Source organism: Neovison vison, chromosome 1 (assembly GCF_020171115.1).
Source record: "Neovison vison isolate M4711 chromosome 1, ASM_NN_V1, whole genome shotgun sequence".
Lineage (NCBI taxonomy): Eukaryota > Metazoa > Chordata > Mammalia > Carnivora > Mustelidae > Neogale > Neogale vison.
In genome coordinates, this window is record NC_058091.1 from 612,913 (window position 1) to 626,411 (window position 13,499).

A 13,499-nucleotide genomic window follows, 5' to 3' on the forward strand; every position below is an offset into this window, starting at 1 on the left:
AGCGGATTCGGAGGCGCCGTGCGTTTGGGACGCGGCGGGAAGGGGCCCCGGCCGGGCCTTGGACCGGGTCCGCACGAGCCTCGGTGCGCTCGGGTCCCCGTCCTTGCGCGGCCGCGGGCGTCCCTGCAGTCCCGCCCCGAAATCCTGGGGCCGGGGCGGCGGGTCTCGGGCCGCTGCGGGAGGCGGCACCCGCCGGGGCGTCTGCCCGCACGTGCGGTGCCCCCGCCGGCCGCGCGCAGCCCGGGAAGCCGGTGGGCCGGGGGGACGCGAGCCGTGGCGCGGAGCGGCCGGAGCGTCTGTCGTCCTTTTCCTTAGGAATAGGAGTTTCTGTTTTGATCTGAAAGCGCGGAGGGTAACAGCACCTTCGTGCCCTTGTAGTGACGGGACAGGGCAGCCGGTGCGGGCGAGTCTGCCGGGTTGGGCGCCCGCCCCCGCCCCCGCCGTCCGCCCCCGCCGTCCGCCCGCCCCGCGCGCCGGTTCGAGCCCCGGCGTAGCTGCCGGCGGGACGGGCAGCGCGTCGTGTTTTCTGCGGCTGCAGAGTCAACCGTCAAGGACGCGTCCGTTGCGATCCGGTTTGCCGACGCCGTGGGCCGTGTCTGGGACGAGCTCGCTCTCGGAGCGTCCAGTCGCGGGGACAAGCGCTCCGGCGGCCTTGACACGCTTGACCTGCGCCCACGGGGGTTCCGGCTTCCTGCGCTTCCCTGATCCCCCGGAGCTACGAGATTTTATTCGCCCGAGGCCTTGTGCTGGGCCTCGTGCAGCTTAACTTGGGCTCAGTTCGATCCAGGATCCAGTCTGACAACCACCGCAGTCCGCAGTCGGGAGTCTGGGCAGCGCGGGCACAGGGCGCGGGGGCAGGACGCGGGCACAGGACGCGGGAGGGATTGCTACCAAGGGGGCAGCTGGAAATCCGGGGCGCCGGGCGCTCAGAGCTGAGAGGCGCTCACCAGGCCCTGGAGGCAGGGACGGAGAGAACCCGGAGTGCGTTTGGGGTACCGCTCCCGTGTTTGTCCTGGGCCCCGAGGCTGCCCCAGACGGTTGACGTCCCGCCGCGGCCGCTGCATCTGTTAAGTCACAAAAACTCAAGTGAATAAACTTAAAGATCATGTTGGTTCTTGGGTGATGCAGGAGTCCCTAGCGAGCCTAGGAAGGAGCTTGGCTGAGCTGTAGGGACGGAGAGGCTTCTAGCGGGGGCAAGAGTGTGAGAAGGGCCGCGATGACCATGCGCTGTTCCGGGCAAGGCCCGACGACCACACTGGTGTGACCAGGAGATTCCCAGCCAAGTGTGAGAAGTTGCACTCCTGGGGATGGAGACGGCACTGAGATTAGGGATGAGGTCTCGGTCTGCTGCTGTGGGGCTCAGCCCCGGGACTGCATGCGGCTCCTGCTCTCTCTCTACCGATTCAGATACGTGCTGAATGCTCACCTCGAGTCCCGCCAGGGTACCACAGCGAGACAATAGACACGGTTTCCCTTTCCCACAGCTAGACATTAATCAGTTATATAATTGCGTGGGTATCTATATACACTTGACCTCTGAACAACACGGGGGTTCGGTGTGCTCCCCACTCCTCCCCCATATGGTGGGAGATCTGTGTGTAACATCTGACCCCCGAAACCTGACCGCTGATAGCTTACTGTGGAGGGGAGGCCTTCCCCGAAGCGTGAACAGTTGGCTGACGCACACTCCGTACGGTGTGTGTACTGTGTCCCGTGTTCTTACAGCAAGCTCCGGGAGACGGACGATAAGGAAGGTGTGTTTGCTGTGCCCTCCTGTGCTGGCACACTCTGTGTCGGTGGACCTGCTCAGCTCCCACCTGTGTTGTTGAGGGACAAGCAAATCTGAGGAATGAGCCGGGTCACAGGAGGACAGCGAATGGGGCCAGGCACATGGGGTGGGGATGTGGTGTAGGATGAGCTCCAACAGCTGGGCTGGGCCACGAGTTGGGTCTTTATCTTCAGAAAGACGGCAGCTGCTGGCAACATCTAAGCAGGACATTGCGTTCATACCTCAGAGTTCAGTCATTCCTTGATGGTGGGTCCAGAAGGAGCTCCTTACGGACCTGAATCCCCCTCAGGCTGCTTACGGCAAGTAACAAGGACTGGCCTGGGAACTGGTGCATCTCAGAGAGAACTTCTGTAACCCAGCAGCCAGCACCCTATGGGGATGGTAGAGCCCGGACAGTGAAGGTGGTGCCCCAGGTGCAATGCATAGTGCACGAAAACGCTGCAAACCTGAGAAACCTCCACCGGCCTTGGGAATTGGTCCTGAGTAAATGCAGGTGATCACGCCACAGCTCTGGGAACATGAGGCGTCAGCATCCCACAGCCCTGCGGACCTCGGTCATCGCTCCCTGCCTCCTTCCCAGAGGCGTCTGAGTCCAGCCCCGCCGGCTGCTAGACCGCTGCTGCGCAGACACTATTGCGTGCGGGCTGTCGTGAATATACCCCTCTTTCCCCCGGGCTGCGGCCCGTGGGCGTTGTGCTGTTTGCGACTTTGGACTCGTGGACAATGCGGCTTTGAGCAAGCTGATGGGTGTCCTGTGGTCCGTGTTTCTTGCTGCATGTGTCCGTGGTTCAGTGTGTCCTTGGCAGGGAATTGGCCCTAGGTCTGTGCCGGTTCCAGCTTACCTGACCCTCCCACGGGGTTTGGAAGCTCATCTGTACTCCGTGTTCTTTTCTTGGACTTTTGGTGTTGACCATTCCGGCCTGTGCGTGGTTCTTGCCTCTCCTTTCAGTTTGCGCTTCTCTGGCCGTTGATACGGAAGAGCATCTTCTCCAGTTCGTGGGCCGTTTGGAGATCTTTCATGAAGTGCCTTTTGCACATTTTTCTGTTGGCTTCTCTGTCTTAAGATCTGTACGAATTCTGGCGCTTGGGTGGCTCAGTGGGTTAAGCCGCTGCCTTCGGCTCAGGTCATGATTTCGGGGTCCTGGGATCGAGCCCCGCGTCGGGCTCTCTGCTCAGCAGGGGGCCTGCTTCCCTTCCTCTCTCTCTGCCTGCCTCTCTGTCTACTTGTGATTTCTCTCTGTCAAATAAATAAATAAAATCTTAAAAAAAAAAAAAGATCTGTACGAATTCTTTGTACGTTCTGGATGTCTTGGTCAGCTTTCTGTGTGGTTCATCTTTCCTACTTTGTGGCTGGCTTTTTCATTCCCCGAATGGTGTCTTCTGAAGAACATAAGTTTTGTGTTTGTGGATTTGTGTGCTATGATATGATATTATCGTGGATGGATGTTATTGAAATTTCTGCCCTTCTTGAACATCTAAATGGTAATATAGACTTAAACAAATATGTTTTTTTTTTTTTTTCTTTCTCAGTATCTGTTCCTTTTATGGCAATAGTACTTGCATTTCCTTGAGAGGCCCATCTTTTCCCTCTCCTGGCCAGGCCCCAGAGGTCACAGTTCATGACATGTGGGGCTGACTTGTCAGCACAGTTTTATCCTTCTGATCACATGGTAAATTCAAAGATGAGAAATGGCCCCAAATGGCCCAAACTCAATGACCTCAATGTTCAGGCTTTGGCAGGAAGAGATGGTCACTCTTCCCAGACTGCCAGAGCTTGAGAGAGTGTCTGTGGGAGCTGCTGGCCAGCAAATGGCAACAGAAAGGAGAAAGGAGAGCCAGATACAGAGAGTCACAGCTCAGAGATGGAGAGGCCAGGCCCGCTGGCTCAGGCTGCTGCACGGAGCCCTGCACACACCCTGCAGTTAAAGGCCTGCCCCTCCGGAGATGCCCTTTCTTCAAGGCCCATCAGGCTGAGCTTTCTCTAATTTGCACTGAGAGGTTCTCACTGACAGGCAGAGTAACTGTCATGGTGTCTACACTGTGTCCCACTGAAGGTAAGGACCACCATTGCGTTTTATATTCTAATTAGTGCTATTTTGGACACCTGAAGAAATGGATCTTGGGAAATGTATAATGATTTGCTTGTTTTAAGTTTATAGAATGAACATTTATGAATCAATATCTAGTTCTTTTTTTTTTTTTAAAATTTGACAGAGAGATCACAAGTAGGCAGAGAGGCAGGCGCGGGGGCAGGGTGAAGCAGGCTCCTCACTGAGCAGAGAGCCTGATGCGGGGCTCCATCCCGGACCCTGAGACCATGACCTGAACCGAAGGCAGAGACTTAACCCCCTGAGCCACCCAGGTGCCCCCAATATCTAGTTCTTAAAATATTTTGATACACATTACCAAATAGCCATAGCTTATGCATATTTATTTTCTTACCAGTGGAAAAAGTCTGCACAGGATATTTTTGTTTTATAATTTTAGTTATTGCCAAGTTGGTAGATGAAAAATGATATCCTTTTGTCTTATGTTGTATTTCTTGATTACTAATTTTTGTTGGGGTCTGGTATTAATCCTCTTGTGAATTTATTGCTCCTGTTTATTTTTTTATTTTTAAAAGTCTTTTTTATTTTGTGTGTTTTTCCATCATGATACATGTACTCCTTCATCCGCATCACCGATCTTCCCCAGTCCCCAACCCATCTCCCCTCTGGTGACCAGCAGTATGTTCTCCGTAGTTGAAAGTCTCTTTTTTGGTTTGTTTCTCTCTTTCTCTCTCTTTTCCCCCTTTTGTTCATTTGTTTTGTTTCTTAAATTCCACCTGAATAAGACCATCTGGTGTTGGGAGAAACCATATTGTGCTTAGTGTAACACTCTCTGCGTCCGTCCGTGTTGTTGTGAACGGCGAGATTCCGTTCCTAACCGTGGCCGAGTGACACTCCGTTGTGTGTGTGTGTGTGTGTGTGTGTGTGTGTGTGGTCTTCTGTAGCCGTTTATCAGTCTATGGGCACTTGGGTTGCGGCCATTACTTGGCTATTGTAGATGTAAACATAGTGGTGCATGTCTCCTTTTGAATTAGTGTTTTTGTATTCATTAGGATAAATTCCCAGAAGTGTGATTATTGGGACAGAGGGCAGGTTTGTTTGTTTGTTTGAGAGAGAGAGAGAAGGAGAGAGAGAGGGAGAAGCAGCTTCCCCGCTGACTGTCTCCACTCAGTATCAGGATCAGTGTATCTGCCTGATACAGAACTCCATCCCAGGGCCCTGGGATGATGACCTGACCCAGGCAGATGTGTAACCAACGGAGCTGCCCAGGAGCCCTCATAATAAGGAAGTTCTATTTTTAACTTTTTGAGGAGCTTCCATATTGTTTTCCAGAGTGGCTGCAACTGTTTGCATTCCCGCCAGCCGTGTAAGAGGGTTCCCCTTTCTCCGAGTCCTCGCCAACACCTGCTCTTTCTTGTGCTGTTAATGTCAGCCGTTCTGACAGTGCGAGGGGTCCTCATTGAGGGTTTGATTTGTATTTCTCTGATGATGAGTGATGCCGAGCACCGATTCATGTGTCTGTCGGCTGTTTGTATGTCTTCCTTGGAGAAGTGTCTGTTCATGTCTTTCGCTCATTTTTAATTCGATTGTTCATTTTGGGGGTGTTAAGTCAAAAAAGTTCCTTATAGATTTTGGATACCAGCCCTTTATCTGACATGTCATCCACAAATATCTTCTCCCATTCTGTTGGTTACCTTTAAGTTTTGTTGACTGTTTCCTTTGCTGTGCAGAAGCTTTTTATCCTGATGAAGTCCCAATAGTTCATTTTTGCTTTTGTCTCCCTGCCTTTGGAGACAAGTCTTGAAAGCAGTTGCTGCGGATGAGGTCGAAGAGGTTGCTGCCTGTGTTCTCTAGGATTTTCATGGATTCCTGTCTCACATTGAGGTCTTTCATCCATTTTGAGTTTATCTCAGTGTGGGGTGTGAGAGAATGGTCGAGTTTCAATCTTCTGCATGTGGCTGTCCCATGTCCCCAGCACCATTTGTTGAACAGGCTGTCTTCTTTCCACTGGACATTCCTTCCTGCTTTGTCAAAGATTAGTTGACCGTAGAGTTGAGGGTCCACTTCTGGGCTCTCTCTTGTGTTCCATTGATCTATGTGTCTGTTTCTGTGCCAGGACCATGCTGTCTTGGTGATCACAGCTCTGTAGTAGAGCTTGAAGTCCAGAATTGGGATGCCCTCTTCATCCATTTCCCCCACCCTCTATTGTCCCCCTCCCCACCAGTTTTCTCTCTGTATTTAAGAGTCTTTTCTTTCGGGGGGAGTCTCTCTCTCTTTTTTTTTTTTTTTTTCTTTGTTTTTCTCACACGTAAGTGAATCATGTGTTACTTGTCTTTCTCTGGCTTATTTCGCTCAGCATCATACCTGCTAGTTCCATCCACATCATTGCAAATGGCAAGATTTCATTCTTCTTGGTGGCTAGTGATACTCTCTTTACACATACGCCACATCTTCCTCATCTCTTCAGTGGGGAGATTCTTTTTTTTTTAAAAGATTTTTTTTATTTGACAGATCACAAGTAGGCAGAGAGGCAGGCAGAGGGGGAGGGGGAAGCAGGCTCCCTGCTGAGCGGAGACCCTGATCTGGGGCTCGATCCCAGGACCTTGGGATCATGACCTGAGCTGAAGGCAGAGGCTTTAACCCACTGAGCCACCTTGGCGCCCCAATGGGGAGATTCTTGAAAATTTTTTAAACAGTTATAATTTTGGATATATTCTTAAACGTTTTGTACAATATTTTATGTTTGGGGGAAGCACTTGGAGGAGCCACACAGTCATTTCACTGTGTTCGTCGGGGTCCCTCCCCTCATCACCAGCTACATGCTGGTCCCAGTGCTGGGCACTGGTTCCTTTAAAGTGGTCAAATCTGCAAAGCAAATTGTGGTACCCTTAAAACATTTAGCTATTTTTCTCTATATGAAACTGCTTTCCATGTCTTGGCAGTTGCAAGAGTAATAAGTAAAACCAAGTTTATGAATTGGAGAAGATTGTGCATTAAAATATCAAGAATGTTTTTATTTTTTCTCACAAGCTCTCGCAGAATTTTCAAGTCTATGACAATTGCGTCTCGTTTGCTTTAACAGAGACCTTTTGTTCTGTGGGAGCGCGCGAGCTCTCCCTGACGACTGACGACTTTACCGCTCAGATCTCTCCGCTCGCCTGGTCCGTGGGCCTCACAGAAGCTGTGGTCAGGGTTTCCCGTCAGGTCTCCTGCCGGCGTGCTGGCTGCCTGCTCGGGCCCACAGTCTTGTTGGTCTGCTTTGTGCTGTTCAGTTGTGACCGCTGTCCCCCGTGCTTGAAGGTGCCTGTGGCCGACTGTCAGCGCCTGGGTGCTGTGTCCTGTGGGCCTAGCCCCCCGTCAGGTGTCCTGGAGGCTTTCTGTGGGAAGGCCCACCCTGTCCGCGGTCCTGGAAACTCTTGGGCCCATCCGAGCTGGCACCGTGGAGCTGCAGGATTGCAGCCTGGTGCCCTGACCCCGGCCCCGTATTTTGCCTCTGAAGGGGTCACTTGGGTCAGGGTGTGTGAAGGCCAAGGAGGGGCACATAGCAGGTGTTTGTGGCACTCAGCTGAGACCTGAATGGGGAGAGGCCGGCAGGTCGACAGCTGGAGGGGAAATCTTGAGACAGAAGAGACATTCGCGGTGAGGAGAAACAGCTCGTTTCTTAGAGCCGGGAGCAAGCCAGCATGGTGGGTGCGGAATTGAGATTTGTAGGCCTTGAGGGCCGCAGTGCCGCCGGGCCCGGGGGAGGCTGTCCTTCGGGAACGAGGTGGTTTGGGCCGTCTGTGGTGTCCTCAGCACTGTCGGTGGGGGGGAGGGTTTGGTTTCTAGATTGTTTTGTAGATTTGTGTGATCTTTCTTGTGTGATCTTCTTGGGTATTGCGGCCAAAGTCCTCTTGGAGGAGGCCAGGCCTCGGTGTAGATTGGGTGCGAGAGAAAGGGAAGGAAGGGCTGACATCTGTGTGGGCTCGTGTCCCTGGAAACAGAACATGTTTCGGCTGCGAAGCGAGATCTGGATGTAGAAGGGGCCGACCTGAGAGTCATCCGCTGTCCAGGCTCCCTGAGCCAGAGCCCTGTGCCTGCAGCGGGGACCTGGCCCACCCCCCGGCCCTCCTGATCCTGACGTGTCCGTTGCGCCAGACTGAAATGTGCATTTTCCCGAGTAGCTTCGTTCAGCAGCCTTCAGCAGCCCTCCGGTTCTGACCCGAGCTGAAGTGCAGGCCTCTGTCTGCTCCGTTGCCGAGCACCGCAGGCGGACCCCACTGGACGACGCCCCCTCTTGTAACCTCATCCCGTCGCCGCTGGGCACTGCCACCTGGTTTTCTTCTGCCTGGACCACCCTTTTCGCCGTGAAGCCAGCGTGTGACGCACAGCTGGTCCTGGGAGTCCACTCGGCCGCCACGGTGACCAGATGGTTCAACCCTTTGTCCAGAACCACGTCAGCACATTCTGCGGGCGAGCTTTTCAGGCCTAGTGCCTGGAGCGAGGCGCGGCGGGGCGGGATCAGGACGGCTGGAGGGTAGAAGAGAGCGCGCGGGCGAAGTCCTTCACTGGGAAGTGGGCAGGCTGAAGCGGTTCGTTAGTTTTGTCAACGTTTCATTCATTTGTGCTTTTACAAGAGGGAGTCCGGGAATCAGCGACTGAATAACCGGAGGTAATCGACTAAAGGACACGATGCTGTGTCACCGTGAACAAACCCCAGGGAGGCGGCAGCGGCCTCGGTTAATGTTGCATTTCAGGACCAGCTTGCGTGGAGATTTGGGAAATGATTTTGTCTCTCGAGGTCCTTGTGGTGGTGATCAGCGTCAGTAATGACTTTCTGTTCACTCCTCAGTGCTGCTGCCGGGCTCATGCGCCGAGGACCAGCCTCATCGGCGCCTCGGGAGGTGCTGTCGGCCGCGGGAGGCGTGTCAAGCAGGAAGAGGGGCCGCGAGTCAAGGTCTGTTGTAAAGCCTCGGGATGAGTAGCAGTCGTGTGTGTGTGTGTGTGTGTGTGTGACCTCCCGGACCTTCAGTGATGACCTGGGAGTGGGGAGGGGCGGCGAGTCAGTGGGTGTGACGAGCTGTGCTGTGTCCCGTGCCGTCCCGTAGTTGTCCTCTGCCCACTTGTGCCCTCAGATCGCAGATGGAAGGCGCCCGAGGGATTCTTTGTGCGGATGGCAGCTGCCTCGGTGATGTGCTCACAGAGAAGGGCCTGGTGGCCTCGAAGGAGCCTGTGGCCCACGTCCAGCTTGCTTGTAGCGCTCAGTACTGTGCTTTCCCTGCAGATGGGAACACGCTTTGTGTGTGGAGCACCGAAGACCCTTCGTACCAGGTAGCTAGGAAGGCGCGTGCGGGTGTCCTTGGATCCGATCCCACAGGCGGTGGGACCTGCCCGCTGCGCGGATGCCCCGGGCCCCTCCAGGACCCGCCACAGGAGAGATGCAAACCCTGTGCCAGGGGTGGCGTCCCAGAAAGTAAACGGCCTGGAATTGCCTCGTTAAAGAACGTTCTTGGGTAATGGACGCCTGAAGTGTGCGTGTGAATGTGACCAGACAGGTTCAGTTTCTTCGGTTTTCCCTACAGCACATTAAGGAGGTTATGGCAGAGTCTTTTACATCAAGCTGACAGTTTCGAAGACGTAGTTTTCATTCGGACATTGGATCTGGGCCAGCACCCTCATGGCAAGGCTCTTCTCCACGGGTCTCCCTGGGCAGAACGAGTGGTCCGGTGTCGGGACCCCCTTTCGCTCGCTTTCGGCTTCGGGGCCAGCCCGTGTTTGCCGAAGTTCCCTTTCGTTCTGGGGCCCCGGGCGCTCCCGTCGGGGCAGGACGCGCCGCTCGCGGTGGCCCCCGGGAGTCCCCCGAGTCACGGCGGTTTAGCGCGTTTCTGCGTAGGACTTGCCACCCGCAGGCGGGCTGTGGCCGCGGGTTCGCGTCGCGTCCGTCCCTGGGCGGCTCCGGGCCTCCTTCGGGGTGCGTTTTGGTGCCGCCGCCGAGGCGCAGGGATGCGTTCGTCCGGGTCGGCGGGTCGCACGGAGAGGGTGTCCAGAGTGCTGCGGGGCCGCGGGATCTGGGCTCGTGCGAAGGCCACGTGAGGCTTCCTCGCGGTCCGCGTCCATCAGTCTGTCCGTCCTCGGCTCCCGGTCGGGGCCTCCCGGCGCTCAACGGCGCTGAAGGCGCTTCCAGCTTTGGACGTTCCCCTTTGTGACCCGCGCCCCGCGGCTGCGGCCTTCTCCGGCCAGGTCGTCCGTCCGTCCGTCCGTCCGTGTCCGCGCGGGCTCTCGGCCGTGCGCGCTGCGGCTGCCGGGGAAGGGACCGGTGCGTCCTCTCCGTGTCTGACCCTGGGACCGCTGCTGCCGAGCTGACCTGCCCCGGCCGACCGTGCTCGTGGCCACGTCGGGGGCTTCTCGGGGCGAGAGGACGCGGCCGTGCTGAGTCCTGCGGCCGTCGGGGGCCGCGCGGGTCGTTCTCATTCCGCGCCTCGGATCACGTGCCGCCGCCTTCGCTGTCTGAGGCCGGGCCGCCCCGTAGCGCCCACGGGGCCTCGTGCTGGGCCGGTCCGTCCGGCCTGGTCCGGCCGCTCGGCCGCCTCGGCCAGCCCCGTGGGATCTGCGCGGTCGCTGCTAAGGGTCCGCTCACAAGGGAACGCTTATCTCGGGGGTATTTTGGCTCCATTTTCCGTTTTAGGGGCTCCTCTTGACCCTTTTTTAAAATTGTAAGACTTTATTATTGTATTATTTTTCATTTTTTAAAGATGATGTATTGGTTCGTCGCAGAGCACAGCGAGCAGGAGACGGCAGTGAGGAGTGGGGAGCGGGGGGAGCGGGGAGGGTCGCGTGCTCCGCTGGAGATCACGGCTTGAGCTGACGGCAGACCCCTGACGGCGGAGCCCCCCAGGTGCCCCAAGACTTTATTAATCTCTTTAAAGCAGTTTTAGGTTCACAACCAAACTGAGGGGTGGGTGCCGGGATGTCCTGTGTGGCCCGTGAGCTACCGGTCACCCACGGCCACCCCGTGGTCAACACCCGGTACCAGAATCCTGCCTCGTTGCAGCTGATGACGCTCCGTGGCACGTCCTGGTCACCCAGAGTCCACGTGACCTCAGGGGTCACTCCAGGCGCTGCGCATTCTGTGGCTTCGGACCCATGCATAGTGATGCATGTCCGTGGTTAGGTTACCACTCGGAGAGTTTGCACTACCCTAAAACCCTGTGCTCTGCTGCCTTCATCCCTTCCTCCCCCACCCCGGCAGCTGCCGATCTTTCCCTACCCTTATGGCTGAGCCTTTTCCACGGTTCCTGTAGGTGGGGCCACCCACTGTGCGGGTTCACACCAGCTTCTCACACTGGGTGACACGGGCCGAAGGTTCCTCTGGGTCTGCTCATGCTTCAACGGCTCATCCCTCTTTAGTTGTCTGGATGCAGCAAGTCTGTGTTTCCCTGCGGCTTCCGAGTTCTGGCGCTTCTCAACAGAACTGCTGTGGACATCCGTGGCAGGCTCGGAGTGGCCACACATTTCAGCTCCTTTGGGTGAATACTGAGCAGCGTGAGTGCTGCGTCATCATATGCGAAGAGATGATTTAATGTTGTAAGAAGCCGCCAAACTGCCTTTCACAGTGGCTGCACCGTCTCCCAACGGCTGTGAGTGAGAGACCCGCCCCTCCACACCCACACTGGCAGGTGGGCTTGTCGGAGCCCTGGGTGTTGTTACTCTGGGCGGTGAGCAGTCGTGACGTTGTAGTCTTCATCCGTATGTCCCTGATGACTCATGACGTGGACTTTGCTTTCTTGTCACCTGTGTATCTTCTTTTTTTTTTTTGGACAGAGATCACAAGCAGGCAGAGAGGCAGGCAGAGAGAGAGGAGGCAGCAGGCTCCCTGCTGAGCAGAGAGCCCAATGCGGGACTCGATCCCAGGACCCCGGGATCATGACCTGAGCCGAAGGCAGAGGCTTTAACCCACTGAGCCACCCAGGTGCCCCGTCACCTGTGTATCTTCTTTAGTGAGGTGTCTGTCATGGTGTTTGGCTCATTTTTTTAACTTGGTTATTTTCTTATTGTTGCCTCCTAAGAGTTCTTTGTATATTTTGGGAATAGTCCTTTATCAGACATGTCTTCAGCAAATACTTTATCCCAGTCCGTGCTTTGTCTGCTCATTCTCTTGATGGAATTTTTATTTATTATTTTTTTAAGAGAAGTTGCCTGTTTATTCTTCCCATTATAAAGTGGAAACTAGCATTTACTTTCTCTTAAAAAAATTTTTTTTGTGTGTGTGTTATGTTAGTCACCATAAAGTACATCATGACTTTTTGATGCAGTGTTCCAAAATTCATTGTTTATGCAGCACACCCAGTGCTCCATGCAGTCCGTGCCCTCCTTATCCCCACCACCAGGCTCACCCCACCTCCCACCCTCCTCCCCTCCAAAATCCTCAGTTAGTTTCTCAGAGTCCACAGTCTCTCATGGTTCATCTCCCTGTCCGATTTCCCCCAACTCTCTTCTCCTCTCCATCTCCCCTTGTCCTCCATGCTATTTGTTATGCTCCACAAGTAAGTGAAACCGTATAATAATTGACTCTCTCTGCTTGACTTATTTCACTCAGCATAATCTCTTCCAGTCCCGTCCATGTTCCTACAAAAGATGGGTATTCGTCCTTTCTGATGGAGGCATCATACTCCATAGTGTATATGGACCACATCTTCCTTATCCATTCGTCCGTTGAAGGGCATCTTGGTTCTTTCCATAGTTTGGCGACCGTGGCCATTGCTGCTATAAACATTGGGGTACAGATGGCCCTTATTTTCACGACATCTGTATCTTTGGGGTTAATACCCAGTAGTACAATTGCAGGGTCATAGGGAAGCTCTATTTTTAATTTCTTGAGGAATCTCCACACTGTTCTCCAAAAAGGCTGCACCAACTTGCATTCCCACCAACAGTGGAAGAGGGTTCCCCTTTCTCCACATCCTCTCCAATGCTTGTTGTTTCTTGTCTTATTAATTTTGGCCATTCTGACTGGTGTAAGGTGATATCTCAATGTGGTTTTAATTTGAATCTCCCTGATGGCCAGTGATGATGAACATTTTTTCATGTGTCTGATAGCCATTTATATGTCTTCATTGGAGAAGTGTCTGTTCATATCTTCCGCCTATTTTTTGACGTGATTATCTATTTTTTTGAGTGTTGAGTTTGAGGACTTCTTTATACATCTTGGATATCAGCCCTTTGTCTGTACTGTCATTTGTGAATATCTTCTCCCTTTCTGTGGGTTGCCTCTGTGTTTTGTTGACTGTTTCCTTTGCTGTGCACAGGAGTTTTTAATTTGTTGACTTTTTTTGTTGACTGTTTCCTTTGCAGAAGCATAGGAAGCTTCTGCACAGGAATTTTTAATTTTAATGGAAGTCCAGCCTATCAGTTCTTACTTTCATAGATCATGCCTTTGGTGTCTTATCTGAAAAGTTATCACCAAACCTAAGTCATCTGTTTTTTCTCCCATGTATGTATGTATGTATGTATTTAAAAGATTTTATTTATTTGACAGAGAGAGAGACAGCAAGAGAGTACACAAGCACGGGGAGCGGGACAGGGAGAAGCAGGCTTCCCGCTGAGCAGGGAGCCTGATGTGGGGCTCGATCCAGGACCCTGAGATCATGACCCGAGCTGAAGGCAGACAGTTAACGACTGAGCCA

General features: G+C 53.9%; 1 protein-coding gene across 1 annotated transcript in view; it reads left to right on the forward strand.

Moving 5' to 3' along the window:
- The first annotated feature begins 8,599 nt into the window (after window positions 1–8,599).
- The window catches only part of WDR27 (WD repeat domain 27), a 101,300-nt gene continuing 96,400 nt past the window's right edge, over window positions 8,600–13,499 (forward strand). The window contains 3 exon segments of the mRNA XM_044242223.1: window positions 8,600–8,717; window positions 8,720–8,773; window positions 9,101–9,147. Coding sequence (XP_044098158.1) covers window positions 8,600–8,717; window positions 8,720–8,773; window positions 9,101–9,147 — 219 coding nt within the window.